The 15,372-nt window shown below is 55.7% G+C and overlaps 2 protein-coding genes and 1 non-coding gene across 3 annotated transcripts; 2 read left to right on the forward strand and 1 right to left on the reverse strand.

The window, feature by feature from the left end:
* Window positions 1-1,335: 1,335 nt before the first annotated feature.
* Window positions 1,336-7,012, forward strand: BESB_021160 (endonuclease/exonuclease/phosphatase family protein; the record flags this gene model as incomplete). The annotated part of the gene is made up of 10 exons (XM_029360825.1): window positions 1,336-2,504; window positions 2,948-3,360; window positions 3,997-4,128; window positions 4,466-4,546; window positions 4,682-4,782; window positions 5,136-5,286; window positions 5,632-5,717; window positions 5,988-6,149; window positions 6,371-6,467; window positions 6,885-7,012. 10 exons carry the CDS (start codon window positions 1,336-1,338, stop codon window positions 7,010-7,012), a joined length of 2,520 nt encoding a protein of 839 aa, XP_029216184.1.
* A 1,547-nt stretch (window positions 7,013-8,559) lies between these two features.
* On the forward strand, window positions 8,560-8,630 carry BESB_021940. The gene has a single exon. It is a non-coding gene; the product is annotated as a tRNA-Gly (tRNA).
* A 1,973-nt stretch (window positions 8,631-10,603) lies between these two features.
* BESB_021170 (ubiquinol-cytochrome c reductase) lies at window positions 10,604-12,650 on the reverse strand (the record flags this gene model as incomplete). The annotated part of the gene is made up of 4 exons (XM_029360826.1): window positions 10,604-10,818; window positions 11,182-11,301; window positions 11,610-11,759; window positions 12,434-12,650. The coding sequence occupies 4 exons, from the start codon at window positions 12,648-12,650 to the stop codon at window positions 10,604-10,606; spliced, it is 702 nt and encodes a 233-aa protein (XP_029216185.1).
* Between the last annotated feature and the right edge of the window lie 2,722 nt (window positions 12,651-15,372).

Here is a 15,372-nt window from a genome sequence, read left to right on the forward strand (position 1 = left end):
GTGCGCAGGTGGCAGTCCCTCTCTGCGCCTTCGGTGAACCACCTCGCTAGATGCCTGACTCCGTTGGAGGGTCGTTTTTTTGGCCTAGAGGGGCTGACTTGTTCCCTTTTCACTTTTAGATGCAGGGAGAACGGTTCAGTTTTCAGCCGCCTTGCGCAGTGCTTCACCTCTCTGTCTCGGGGCTGACGGGGGGCAACCGAGGCGACTCCCCGGCTCCTCCCAGGGTCGCGTCCACGCCGGCACGCTTCGGGGGCTACGACGCGCCAGAGTCATCTGGAGTCTTCCGGACTCTCTCCCAGATTTTAGCTGAATGTTGCGCTGCAGGCTGATTTCGTTCTGCGTGATCAAAACTCGAATTCGGGGTCAGGGCTCAGGATGCCACACCGCCAGCTCTGAGTCGCGAGGACGGGAGGCCATCCGACTCTGCGAATCGCATTCCGACTCTTCATTACTGATTACGCAGGGGGCTTGCAACTGGCGGGAGGATGGTATCTAGCCCTCTCCTCGGCTTCGTCTTCAGGGCAACGGCTCAAACTTTGAGCCGCAGCCAACACACCTTGAGAGTCTAAAATCCGTGGATTGGCCTTGTCGGTCAAGGCGCGTGCCTATGGATCACGCCACTATCTGCGTCAAGTCTCCATCTTGACTCACTTTTCGTTTTCCTTCTGCCGCCTGCCTTCGTTGTTTTCCCATCCTCACCGTCTCCGTGGCCTATGTCGGTGCCTCGACAGGCCTGAGCCACCATACCGAGCTTTCTCCGTCTCACGAGTGCCTCATCCGGCTGCAGGAGAGACTCTCATCTCGCGCCTGGAGGTGTTTTGTATGCCCTACAAGTCTGCCAAGGTGCGCAGTTGCTAGCTGGAGTCCGGTCCTGAGGTCGTAAATTCCTTCTTGTCGAGTGTTTTAGACTTTTGTCCGCCAGCCGATTCAGTTAGATTTCCGGTGTGACCTTTTTCGCCGGTGTTGCCCGTATTCGTCTCCAGTTGTGGTGTGTCGGCCTGTCGTTTTTAGTGTGTCGCCCTTCCGCGTCCGCTTGACTCCTTTCCAGTTTACCCTGAGTTCACTATCGACGCCCGGCTCAGTCGTTTTCATCTTGCCGGTTCAACTCGCGGCGCGAAAGAGGCCGTAGCACCTCGTCCGAGAGGCTCAAAGCGGTGTAGGGACGCGACGGCGGGTGGAGAACACAATCCAGCGTGTTGCAGGCGCGCGCAGATCTGCGAGGCGAAATCGCTTTTCGGATGTTTTTTGCTCGTGCGCACATCGCCGCGAGCCCAGCGCTCATAAGAGGCAGCGCGAGCTGTTGAATGGTTCCGCGTCGTCTGGCGAGGAAGAGGGATGGAGGGCAAGACGGAGGATAGACACTCTTCGCCGGACGGCCCCCCAGGGAGACGTGACGACGACGCGCCTCACAGGAAGGCGGCCGAGGGGGTAAGGGGTGCCTCCCGAGAGGCTGGGCGTACCGACTCAGGGAGTCTTCTGGCGCCCGGTGCACACAAGGATTCAAGGCGCGGCTATCGGTCGCCAGGGCACAGGTTTGCGTATTTTGGTGAGACAGGGCCCGAGGCAAGAAATGTCGGCGGCCACGAGAGGGCGAGTTCCGCCGCCGCCTCTGTCTCCAGCCACGACGAATCTAGGGTCAAGTCCCTCGAGTCGACTCCGTCTCCGGACCTGCGCCCGTCGGACTTCGGGGAGAGAAGAGGTCCCTTCGGGCAGGCGGCCGCTTCGGCCTCGCTGACGTTCTCTCCAGAGCGCAGACCGGTCTCAGTGCCGGTGCGGAAGATGAACAGAGGAGGATGCGCAGACAGTCCGGCGCGCACGCGCGTGTGGACGCAGCGTGGAAGCTCCCCCCGCGGGCCTGCCGGCGGAGACGCTCGCAGCCTGAGTCTGCGCGGTCGGCTTCTCGGTGCGCGGCCGCGAGTCGACCAGCTGTTTGACTTGAACGCGCACGGTCTCACAGAGATCGTCGGGGTCTCAGACGACGGCTACGAGACTACAACTGGGGCCAGCGCCTCGGCGAGTTTTCTGGATCGTGGAGCGGCCATGGCGGGCGCGCGAGGCCACACAGCCAGTCTCTCTTTTGAGCTTTCTGGAGGCATCGAGGCCGCGCACAAAAGAGACGGCTCACAGCCGCCCTCTCTCTGCTCCTCACGCGTCGCCGTCCAAGCAGCGTGCGGGGGGCCCCAAGCGAAAGCTCCGCACCGCCCGCGAGGCCTAGCGCGGAGCTCGGCTGTCATTGGCAAAGATACTGTACGGCCTGCGCGCGCAACGAAGGAGGAATCCAGTCGGGAGTCTCTGCCCGCGGTGCGGTCCTCGGACTCCAGCCACCACTCGAGGTGTTCGAGCAGGAGGTCTAAGAGCGTCTCTCAAGAGAAAAAAACAGTCCACTACGTCTACCAGAAGATGCAGAAAGAGAAAACCAATGGGCGAGCAAAAATCAGGCCAAGCGCAAAAAAAGACAACAGAATGAAAGGCGTCGACGCGATACGGATCTTTTGTGGGACCTGGTAAGAGGCTGACGGCGCCGTGAATCTGTCTCGCTAAACGCTGCAATGAATGGTTGAGAAGAGGCGACGGGTCAACAGATCTGCTTTTTAGGAGTATTTCCCTGCATGTGCGGGTCATGCACACGATAATGGAGTAGAATTTCTGCTCCGTTTTCTCCTCTTTGCGCGCGCAGAGCCCTGTAGCAGTATGTGCAGCGGCGCCCTGTTGACTCACGACTTTCGGCCTCCCCTGCGTCAGTTACCGTCGTGATGTTTCTCCGTGCTTACGCGGGTTGGCGAGTGTCGCTGTAAGCCTGCGCCGCCGTCACTTCGTCCCGTGTGTCTCTTTCTCCGTCTCTGTTACCGCTTCACGTCGGATGGACTGCCGAGACCATACACCTTCACGTATATGTGTACATGCGCAGGTGTGAACGGGTGAGTCTCTGGTTTTTCCGATCCTGTAGGAATTCTGAGTATCAGGAATTTCCCGAAGAGACGATGACCCCCTATGAGGGGGCGGGCGGCTTGGTGGAGTCTTCGAGCGCGTTGCCTGCGCGGCTTCCTGAACGAGTCGTCGAGGAGCTTTTGGACGATGAAGACGCCTGGGCGACGGCGGATTCGATCGGAGACGCAGCGGACGCGAACGCCAGAGACAAAGCCAACAGAGGTGGTGGAGCGCCGCCCCTCGTGGAGATCCGAGCTGCCGACAGCCGCGGATTCGACAGGCCGGGAGACGAAGGCCCCATGGTGGAGAGGCGCCGCCTGCTCAGGGCGAGCACCTTGAGGCTTAAAGCCGTCAAGCAAGGCGAACAGCCTCTAATGGACTGGCTACTTCCCGGATACGACGTATACGTCGTCACGCTTCAGGAGACTATCTGTAAGTTTTGCCTCAATATCCGCATGCGTCCCTGTCGATGGTCGCGTGGTCGGGGATGCGCACTCTTTTTGAGCGAGAGGAGACCTGTCAGTCAGGCGCCGAGCTACTCTTCTCTTGTGTTCAGAATGCACAAGCACTTTCACATGCACATCAGCATAAGGGGGAAAAACGACGAAGCACCAGCGTGTGAGATGCGTCTGATACACACGTCGCGCAAATCTGGGTGCGGTCATCTCCTCTAGAGAATCCGCACACAGAGCGACACTGCGTCAGTTGACGGGAGCAAAGGCGAAATACGTGCAGTGAGGAGGGCGGGGGGGGGGGGGGGGAGAACATTTGTTTCTGACGTACCAACTCTCTAGAGGCCCCCGAGGGCGACTGGGTGACGGGCGTGAGGCTCTGTGGTGGGCAGCGCACGTGTCGAGAGCTTTTGTTGAACTCGTTTAGCCTGCGAACTCCAAGTTGGAGACTCGCTGATCCCACCGCGTTTTTGCTTATTCTGTTGCTGTCGGTCTCGTTCGGCGTGGGCGGCGTCGCGGTATGCCCGTGCTGCACGTCTTCAGGAGGAGGACTGCTTAGAAAAGAAATGCGCACGCCATTCCGTCGCCTCGTGTCTCCGGCGTTGCCTGTTTCCAGCGGACAGCGTCTTCCAGGCGATCATGGCCTACATCTCCGAGGTGAACGGCCACCAATACGCTCGCATGCACGCGGTCGAGGACAAGATCTCGGGTCTCGGCGACGGCGCATGGACGCAGTTTAAAAGCACAAGTGGGCGGAAAAGAAGGCGCGTGGCTTACGGAGGAGAGGGGGGGTCCTCGGCCACGGGATGGAGATAGATTTCACAAGTGCGACGCGCGATCGCGTCTTCAGCGTGGTGGGGACCTTTCGCGGTTGCGCTGCGGCCTAAGTAGCACCAGGCAACACCTCCGACTCGCAGGGCTCCGCCCAGGCGTCAATCTGCAAAATGCCTTCCGATATGGTGGTCTGTAATTCCCCCAAGGATGCCAACAAGATAACACAGTTCGCTTGTGTGGCGCCGGCGAGCGCGGCGCAGCGCCTCTGTCCTATTTTAGTTTGTGTTTTTTTGACGTTTTTACTCGTGCAGGTATCGCAGCGTGGGCTCGCGAGGATATGCTCCGCCCAAGAGGACCGGTTGAGTTCCTTACGTCGAAAGCCATCCCGCTGAGTGAGCCCGCTCGTCCGTGTCTGCGGCCTTCGATCAGGTCTCCGCTGTCCGCGTGCCTGTTGGTGGATTTCGTGTCTGCGTTCACGGCTCCCCTGGAGCGTTGACCTTGTCATTCTCTCTGTGGTTCCTCTGCAGGCTTCTTCAACGGATCGAAAGGAGCTGTCTCGCTGCTGATGCGAATATGGGACCAGTTCGTCTGTTTCCTGGGCTGCCACATGCCGGCAACTACCACCGAGGTGCGCTTCTGGCTTCTCAGCTGGGAGCACATAGGCCTGCACCTGCGAGCGACTGCGCAAGCCACCAAGTATTGTGCGCGACGCCGTTTTCAGGGAGTGTGCGCGCCAAGTATTTTGTAGTTCTGCAACGGTTTCTTCTTTACGCTACGGACATTCATGCATTTGTGTGCATGTGCATGTACACGCGGGAACGGCTGGCACTACATCGTCAACGACGTCCCGTTGGCATTTTCTGTGCACCGCCGTCAGGGGACACTCGTCGACTCGTCTTTGTGCATTTTCCGCCTGCGGTCCTCCTTTTATGGGCGTTATGTTTTCATCATTCGGTGGTATGTGATTTTCTCTGTCGGCAGGACCGCATAAAATCACGAACTTGGGTCATCGAACGCCTGTGCGAGTCGTACAGCGGCATGCCTCATACGACGCTGGACGGCGTTTTCCACCACGTGGTCTGGATGGGGGACTTCAATTTCCGCACTCGGAACATCACTGCGGCGAAGGCAGGTAAGGCGGTAGGGATGACGCAGGCTCCGTGCTCAGTTTTTGCAGGTTGTAGTGTTTTTGAAAGGATTGAGGAAGACCGTAGTCAAGCTTGGCAGTGATAAGCCTCCGTTGACTTCAGCATTCCCTCCCATCCCTATTGGCTTACGGTCTTGCGCATTTCTGTTCAACTGCCCACCCGCCGGTGTGCGGACGCGCGCATCCTGTGATCCGCGCTTTTCTGTACAAGTTGGAAGGTACCTGATAACAGGGTCGGACGCGGCAACGCGGATGCTTATTTAGCAGCTTGCCGAGGACAGAATTACTCGGCGCAGTGTTTTACTGCTGGGATTCTCTTTTTCGCTGCAGTGGAATTGTTGGATGCTGGAAAGCAGACCGAGCTTCTCGAGTACGACGAGTGCCAAGGGCCACAAGGCGAAGATATGCGCAAAGCGGTAGGAGCCAATTTTCATGTTCAGCAGTATACTGATGGCGTCCAGGCTCCGCTCTGGGTGTCGTTTGCTTCGAGAAAGACTTTACTTTGATTATTACCCATGTCCTCGCCTGTGTGATCCAGATAAGGCCGGGGGTGACATTATTTCTAGCGCGTGCGCAGGCGTCGCCTGTGTGCGGAGAAAAGTATTTTCATTCGAATTTGCGTGAGGCGTCAGTCCGTCTGAAGGCCTTTTTTGGCGCCTGCTGACTCCTTGATGTATCTTCTTCAGGGCTTCGTTGAAGGTACAGTGCGGTTCCCCCCAACGTACAAGAAGGTAGACGGACGGCCCCCTGTTGATTTTTCTGACCCACACTGGGCTGAGAAAGAGTATCAAACAAAGTTCACAGTCAAGTGGTACAAGGGTGGCCATCAGGAAGATCGCATTCCATCGGTAAGGGCTAGAGATATTGGACTGTGGTGAGGGCGAAGTTGTGTGAGGGGTGAGGCTGCAACCCGGTCTTTCTCTGACGGTGCGGATGACGAAGCTCTGCGGTAGAAGGAAAATCTGACCTGGGATTTCATCGCGAGTATCGCGTGGCATGTCATCGCCACACAGACGTGCAGAAACGGCTTCCCATGCTGCAGACGTGCTGGCGTGTGCTTTGCGTACAGTGGACAGACCGAGTGTTCAAGTGGTCGATTCCAGAAATGGCATATTTGCTTCAGCTGCAGAAAGAGAGATATTTCGCTGCGATGCCGACCCGGGCGAGTAAGAAAACGCTTCAGGCTTACGCCATCGCGCTGATCGGGGAATATGAGGATGGAGGCTTCTGGGAGAGGGCATTTGGAATGTGGTATGAGGGTGAATATGAGGGTGGAGGCTTCTAGGAGAAAACATTTGGAATGTGATATGAAAATGAGTTATGAACCACATCCATTCAGCTTATCCCCCCGTAGGACGCGCAGTATTTGCCAATTGTAGGGGTCAACGCGGAACGAATGCGTCTCATCTCGATGAGGCGACGCCCTTCACGAGGACGCGGTAGATTCTGACCACTTGGGCAGCACATACACGTTCGTTTTGCGGTTGTGGGTGCCTCAAGCGGTTGGCTGCGCTCAGTGTGCCCGGAACTGTGGCTGATGCCTCTTCGCTGACGTGTGTGTGTTGACGTGCGTTTCTGTTCAGACAGCTTTCTGAACGCGAGCGACCACAGCCCCGTGGGGTCTGGATTCGACATGTATCCTCTCGACTTCAGTTACGCTTTGCCATCAGTGGTGAATATCGCGAATCCTGACACGAAGAGAGCGGGGTAATTCTGCCAGCTGGATGGGAAGTCGATAATCTTTTCTTGCTTGGCGTATTGCTTCTCAGCCATTTTGATGATTTGTGGGATGGGGTTCAAAGGGGGGGAAAGCTACCAGATGTAGTCATATGGGGTCCGCTGTCAACAGGTATTCAGGGGGAATTTGTTTCGGGGTTGGTTTTGTTATAAAACCACTTTATTCCCTTTTTTTGTGCGTCTGAACGGAGCAGGGAATCGCTGCGATGCGACCGTAGCGTGAACTTCCGCCGGTACAATGTCTGAAAAACTATTCAGGAGCCTAGGCACGCATGGCTTTCGTCCATCCGTTTTTTGAGTTTCCTTTACGAGTGCCGACGCGGCTGCGCTGCAGTGCGCTGTCTAGAGAACTACTTTTATTTTCAGTTGACGCATGCGTGAAGGCACGCGAGCGAAACATTCTAACATCCAGAGCGGCAGTTGCCACGGGTCCGCCCAGGTAGAATGAAGGCAGTACTCAGTCTTGTTCGCTCGCATGATTTGTGCTCCTTTTTTTCTGCCTTTGTAGAAACAGTCAGACTGTGGTGTGATTGATTCACAGCATACAAACGGAGTGCAGTGGGCGGTGAAATATATCGGGTTTCAAGATCTAATTCTGTTGTACGGGACAGGCTGCCAAGTTAGGGGCGTGAAACGCAACTCCTGACACCGGACAACAGAAATGGAAGCCCTTGCTTACCGGCTTGTGGTTCTTCCATGGCGAAGGATGGAGGCTTCTTCAAGGCACCTGGCGTGTCCCAGTTGCCCGCAAGCTCGATCGGCGCCACGGCCCTCAATTTTCGGCATTTTCACAGCCCTACCGGTCGAACCCCATTGGTGCATGCGTTTGGAAGGATCGCATTGTAGGGGCTATGGAACTAGCTGATACTAACAAGCAGTTTCCCCAGCCACGCAGTACTCCCTGAAGCTCGGGGGGGCGAGCCATATGCTCTAGCAGCTTCAAGTGTGCACCGCGGCACAGCCGCGCTCGCACCCCCGCAACAGACTGCACGCGACCTGCGTCAACTGACGTCCTTACAGCAGTGACTGCGGTCCACTGCTTGCCTTGGTATCTCCCGACATCAGATCCGGCAGGCTTATCGTCTTTTCGGACGTCGTGTTTCGTCGGCGTGAGTCCCCAGGAATATCTAGTGACGAAACTATGGACAGGACGCAGCCTGTACGTGGGCGATACTACGTAACTGATCGACCAGGGGTAAGCGAATGTTCTGGCCGTCCGATGCGCTCCCATCGTGTTCGAAAGTGACTGCGTGCTCCAGAAGCATCCGGTGCTTTCGCGACATTGTAATGTTCAAGCATTGTGACACAGCATCTCGGAAGAGAGCCAAATGATATGGACGTCGATTGGAGCATCTCTCATTCCTCTGCAAGGCTACCGGGACTCTGATAAGCACAGCACACCGGCAGAATGCACACGAACATAGATCGTCGCGCACTCAGGAGCATGGAGCGGTTTTGTCTGTCCCTAAATCCCAGATGGAGCACCTGTTACCAAGCAAGGCACATTGAAAGCCTGCTGGAGCGTTTGTGGTCTAGTGGTAGAATACCTCGTTGCCATCGAGGTGACCCGGGTTCGATTCCCGGCAAACGCAATTTTTGGTTTTCGGTTTCAAGGACTTAACTCACCACTTAAATTTTAGTTCTTCCGTTCATGGAAATCAAAAGAGGTTTCACTCTACCTCTAGTGCGAACACGTAGGATCATCGAATATAACGGTTTTATTTCTCAGAGCCGCATCCCACCGCTCTAGCATGCGTCTCACGTCTGGCGCAGGGCGTCGTATGACAGGCGGCGGGCTGTTCAGCATGCGTGAGCGTCCTCCGCGGCCATACATTTCGTGGCGTGCATTTCCCCTTTCAGCCAGTCTTTGGCATTCATATCGAAAGCTGTTGGAGAGTGTTTGCCTCTCCAAATGCACGGGCAGAGAGTGGGGCTCTTCTTTGCTGCAGAGGGGTTGCACTTGACGAGGTACGCAACGCTTGCTAACGAGCCGCTGCCGGAGGGCTTCACGCCTCGGTTCGAGTCACTATCGTTGGAATGCCTATGTGACAATCGCGAGAAGTCACGAATGTGCTGCGAAAAAATAGCTAATAACACATCATCAAAGAAAGCCAATACCATTGGCGGATTAGGTTGTAATACCCGCCCCCGCGTGTTTGAGGCGGATCTTCAGAGATCGACGCGCGAGAAGTCTTTCCGTTAGCGAGATTGAGTCTCGAGCCTCGACAGTGTGTGCGTATGCCGGCAGGAAAAAGTCCTTTCCAGTCCAAAGATCCATCCGGTCTTCTGAAACAGTGTAGAAGCCCGCCAGAGCATTATGAGATGACGACTCGTCGTGCCACGGCTTTGGAGAACGCCCGATGCGCACTGTCATTGTTGCAGATGTCGCCTCCGCCTTATAGCCCTCCACGTGAAATGCTCAAATGTTTTGACTCACTGAGGTGCTGCCGATTCGCTACTACATCAGATGCTGTGTTACACTTTCGGAATGCTGCTCTGACTCGTCGTGGTGCAGCAATTTCTCGATTTTGGGCGTGTGTAGCGGAGACTACGCTCGCTTCAGACATCAGCTGCTGCACCGCGGTTGCAGACGGATGGGGCCTGCACTCAGAAAGCCACCAGCAGTACTTCGTTGCGCATTCTCCCGTACCCGGAGTGTTCATATTGCTGAACGTATTGAGGTACCGGCTGCTGGATCGCGACAGTGCGCAGCTGAGGTTTCTATGATGCAACATTCTGTAAATCGTGACGCTTTGCACCCTCTACCGTTCCACGAGAGCGACAGGCGGCGGATAGAGTCGGCAACTGCCGCCATTTCCCAGTTCCTTGGTATAGCAACTGCCGACACGCAGCAGCGCTGACAAGTCGTTTGTCTGCAATTCGCTATATTCAGGCTAACTCGGTAATCACTTGTGTGTCTTTTCAAATTTTTTGTTCGAAGACAGGTACTGTTTGTCGAGGCAGTTGACCAAACGAATCAACCCTGACACACACCAAGCCACACACTGCCGCCTCCCAGCGAGAGACCCAAAACGATGACGGGGCGGATGAAAAAGTGTGCATGCATAGAAACTTGCATGCTCGATTTCGTTGTACACACCCCCGTCTCACTGAGCTGAATAGGAAATCGGCACACCAACACGTGCGTGAACACAAGCACAACCCGAGCACAACGAGCTCCGTCCCGCACATTCGCCTAGAGACGCAGCCAGCCTCCACACGAAGCATGGAACCCGACTTGCCACCGGGTGCGAAACGCCCGCGCATTTCTTTCCTCGCAAGATATGCACGCGTGAACAGAGAGTTCCGGTGGTGCAGAAAGACATAGAAAGGAAGGCGAACGAACCCAGAGACAATGACAGACCCCAACGCCGGTCTCGTATTCTGCAGGCGCTCGAAAGCATAGGCTTTGCATCGCCAGATCTCGAAACCTTAACGCGTTCGAAGGCAATGAGCTCCTCATTCTGCCTCTCGGGTATCCTGGTTTTCGAAAGAGTGTCAAGACTTTAACGCTGCAGAGAAATCTCCGCTGTCACGCCCACTGAACCCTGCTCTCTGCCTGCCTTTATTTCTCAGCGAACAAGAGGCCTTGCTTCTCCTTCGTTTCTTGGAGAACCTTCTCTGCGCGCTCTGCGAGCTTTGCGCGCGCTGCAGCAGCCGCACGCGTGGAGAAATGTTTTCCGCCAAGCTGCATGGTGCTGCCGCCCGCGCCGTACAAGTTAGGAAGCGCCAGCAGGAAGTGCTCGCCGGGCTCGTGGTCTCCGAAACCAGTCACGCCACCTGGTGTACATACAACACACGACATGCAACAGCCGATGAGGAAACAGACAAGCGACCGGAAAAAACCGCCGCCCACGTGCAAAGGGAGTGACGCAGCACGAAAAGCCTCGCAACACAGACCAACCGCGATCACCACACGGGCAACCGAGAGTGAGCGCGCGGCTGAGGTTGAATGAAACAAGAAAGAACTTCAGTAAGTACAAAACCACGCGACGGGCAAAAAGGAGGCAGCCGCGACACAGCAGATCAGTCAGGCGACATTGATGAGCCAGATATGACGACGGAAGTCGGGAAATGACAACAGAGCTCCGGAAGCATGACGCTGGCTTCCCATCTCTTCATTTCAGACCGACAACAACCTACCCGAGTACCAAACACCTTCCCACATGTGGTAGCCGAGCAACTCTTCTTCTTCCTGGAGTTGGAACTTCGCTTCCTCAATGTATGGGGCCATGTAGGGGATGAAGGGGTCGTAGTTTTGCTCTGGAAGATACAAACACATGGCGTACTCTATACGTGCACAACGCTTCCTCGCCCCGAGATTCGACCGCGAAAAAGTACTGGCGAAGCAAAGAAGGAAACCGAGCTCCCACGCAAACTGACCGGGCGCCACAGTTCTACCACACAGAAACGTACACATAAACCAAAGACAGAACAGAACATGACGCTGCACAGGCATGAAGGCAGAATACAGATAATGCTAACTCAGCTTGTCAACGGGAGTATATCTTTCTAATGGATCCCTTCACAACAGGAAAGCGAAGCAAGGAATTCACGGAAGAAAGACATACCGTTGACGGGGAGATACATGCGCAGGTGGTTCAGGTAGACACCACGCATGAGGCGGCGGAAACGCGCAGCCTGAATATCGGGAGGAAGGAGCTCCAAAGCTCTGGCGAAGACAGGCTCCTTGTCGCTGTACAGGTCGTCGTACATCAAACCTGTAGACACGAAAAAAAGATCGAGAGTCACGCCGAGGTCCACATGCAGATGATAAACATAATAACGCACGGATACTCATGTATACGTGCATGCACCCTGTCGTCCGTCTTTCTTCCGTGAATGGCACGATAAACGACGAAACTAGTTCCCTTCCTCTACGCTCCGCTTGCAAATCGTGCTTGCTCTACCACTGGCTGCCGCCTACTTCACCAGGCGCCATACAGCTCTCTCGAGAGGCTTCCGCGAAAACCCTAGACGTGTGGAAAACAGTGTAAAATCGAAAGCTGCCGCGACGACAACTCCGCAGTTCGCCAAGTTCTCTCCGCGGCTAACTCTAACCACAGTCGACGGCTCACTGCACTTCGGAATTTCCGCTTGCAGCCACCCCCGCAAACAACTGCCCGGTCTTTCCGAATGCATTCTCCAGGCGTCCTCCGCCCAGCATGCAGGGTCGGGCGATACGCGAACCCATACACACATGTACAAGACATGTCCATCAGGTACGAACGCAGAGCTCAACAAATAATATATTCCTGCGTGAATGCTGCATGCACTGCGCGACGGGTGGAGCGACGAGTTGGGCTCTGCTACACGAACATCGAGAGAAACGTCCTGAGTGAGCGCGAAACCGTCTGCAAAGCGTCTGCGCACTGCGTGGTACGCAGAGACGTACCGTGGTCGCGGAGGTACTTCGCCATGACCGCCAGATTCCAGCGATCGAGAGGCCCTCGGAAGTACTTGAACCAGACCGGCATGAGCGCAGAGGAGAGCGCCCTGCGCACTTTCCCCTTCACCGGCGGCGAGGGCACATACTGCACAGGGCTGGCGGAGGTGATTTTGTTTGAGTAGTTGGCAAAGAGTTTGCCGATTTCTCTGTGAAACTGCGCCATCTTGAGGCTGCGGGACTTCGAACGGAGAAGCGCGGACACAGGAGAGCAATGTGAGTTCCAGAGAGAGTGTGGAAGTGGACTGTAGAGAACTTTCTCTAGGCAATAAGCAGGAGTCACTGAACGCACATGCCCAGCACTTGTATGGACACCCGGGTTCCTGAAGTGTACGGCCGCAGGGGACGCGAGGCAGAAGCGGCGCTGCACGGCCGTGCCGCTCGCTGACGTGGATTGTCTTGAAAAGGGGAAAAAGACGAAATTCTAGCTGATCTTTACACCTTGCTGAGGGAGACAGACAACACTCTCGTCCTCACGACCGATGCTTCTGGGAAAACGCGTGCGCGTGGCGAGGACGCAAGAGTCAGGGGAAGGAGGCGAAGAGGCAGGAAAAAGGGGCTGACGAAGGCGAAGAAAGAAGACAGAGCGCAAAGAACGTCTTTGCTCGGTTGCGCGCTCAGTGTGTCTGGTTTGAGGATTAGAGAGCTGAGGGAAATAGAACACGGAGATACAGGATATTCTACGTGAGCTTCCTGCAGGGGCGGCCGGCGCAGACTACGACGTCTTCTTACGGGAGAGAAATGGCGCCGGAGCACCGTACGAACAGAATCCAGAAAAAACCCCGGAAACAACGGAAAGGGAATACAACGCTTCCTCCTTTCTCTTCTTCGTTCCGCTGCCCGCAGACGAAGATGGAACGCTGGAAACCCGCGCCTAGCTTCTCTCCACCATGTGCCTGAAAAATCTTTTCTTCTCTCCACTCCCTCCGCGGCCCCTCTCTGCTGGACACCCTCTACAAAAGCGGTGCCGTGTATAGGACGAACCACTGCCAATCGCAGTAGTATAGATATTTGAAAAGAAAGACGCCCTTCCCTCTACCTAAACAGCTAAAGTACGCTGCACATATACGCGTAAAAAACAGCATTACAGCGGTTTGTCGGCTACACGGAGCATGAGCCAACGTCCCGTCGCATCGGGGAATGTCTGGCTGTGCTGCGCAAGCGTCCCCGAGGCTACTTCTACAGCGCAACCGGCAGCAGGCGATTCAATGTCGATGTTCCCTAGTTATGTGTTTTCGCAGTTTGATGTGATTGCAACCCAGAAGGAGGAACAGCACAAGAAGCTCCTATGAACTGCGCAGTTTCCACCCGTCTACATCCCCGAGCATAAGCCGCCACAAGAAGCACGTTCATGGAGGGCTGGTTGCACGAGAGATGGTCTCAGACTTAAAAACACGCAGAGTGGTGGACTCCGGAAAAACACACGCAGATAGAGGCTTGTTTGTCCGCATCTTCATGTGCGTGTTGGCAGATCGGTGATGCGACTTTCCCGGTTCCGCGGCCGTATCTTGCGAGAGAAACGTGACAGGGAGTACCTAGAGAGTTGCCGACGAAGAGCAAAGTACCCTAACGAGGTGAGTCGTGAAACACTGGAGACAACGATACAGTCTGTGTCAGCGGGAAAGTGTTTGGGAATGGAGTGACGCTTCCAGTCGGGTTTAATAATCCGAGCAGGTCGCCGGACAAGGAGGGCTGAGAGCCACAGGCAATCTACGGGCCGACGCATCGGATAAGATGTAGTAGAGGGTTGTATCTAGTTTAGGGCAGAGAAAATGTAAGATAGGTGTTCAGAGACGCCTCTACCCCGCGTCGGCCGTGCCCTCCGCCACAGGCTCAGGAACGTGCAGCTACAAGCTCCCACGTGGCTCGCGGACGAGCTTTTTCTACACATGACGCTTATGACAGCAGCAACAGCGACGTTTCCGACACTACCGGTCTCTATGTAGACGAGCGCTATTCGATGCCCGAGCAGCCCAACGCACTGCTGCAGAAATGGATTCAGTCGGGTCTTCCCCGCCCCTCTCTCGCGCCTGCGGCTCTGCGGCGGCTAACGCAGGTATCGAGTCATGCGTACAGAGGAAAGGCGTTCAAGTATCGCCCACATCGAGAGTTCACTCTCCGGTATTGTGTGGGTGCCTGCGCACCAGAAGGTCTGGCTCGGGGTATCTACGTGCTGTTGGGACGGTGCCGTGTGGCGCTCGCAATGCCTCACTCAGCAAGCGGCTCGCTGAAGTCTCTGCGAAACAAATCAGCAGAAGCCACGATGTAGACTCGAGCTTTTGTGTGGGAGAGCGCAAAAGAAGCGCAAAACACAGAATCACCTGGAGGATCTGGCTGTGACGCGTGTTTTCTTTACCGGTCCCTCCCTGACGCTGTCCTCCTGTCTCTTGAGCTGCCTTACCGGTTGCCGCGCTGAGAGCGATGCGGCGGAGGTGACACAGTCAGCATTTGCACCACCACCACCAACGCCTGCTAACGACAGCGAGGCAGGGATCCGTGAGCCTGGGTTTCTTTTCTCCTTTCGCATGATTTCTTGTGTTCAAACACAGCTTCCTCTGTTGACATAGATAGTCAGGATTCCCCATTTCTAGGAGTTGAGGAGAGGCCCGGCCTGTCGCGGGCGAGAGCCATGAGCACCCCCCAGCGTGTTTGGGCAGGCGTGTTCTTTCTCCCGCTTTTCCCCGAGCACTTTTATGGCGCAAACACATCTCTTGTAGTTTTGCTGTTTGGTAGTTGCCATCCTCCGTCAGCACCAAGTGCAGTGTGAACGTTCTGTGGCTGCCGTCTGCGGATACCTCGCCTATCATTCTTTCTTGGGAAACACACGTCGCCGAGAGTGCGCAGCAGGTGTTCATCTACGTCGTCGAATGCAACCGCTTCAGTTCGTC

The sequence above is a fragment of the Besnoitia besnoiti genome, chromosome XI (genome assembly GCF_002563875.1).
Source record: "Besnoitia besnoiti strain Bb-Ger1 chromosome XI, whole genome shotgun sequence".
Taxonomy (NCBI): Eukaryota; Apicomplexa; class Conoidasida; order Eucoccidiorida; family Sarcocystidae; genus Besnoitia; species Besnoitia besnoiti.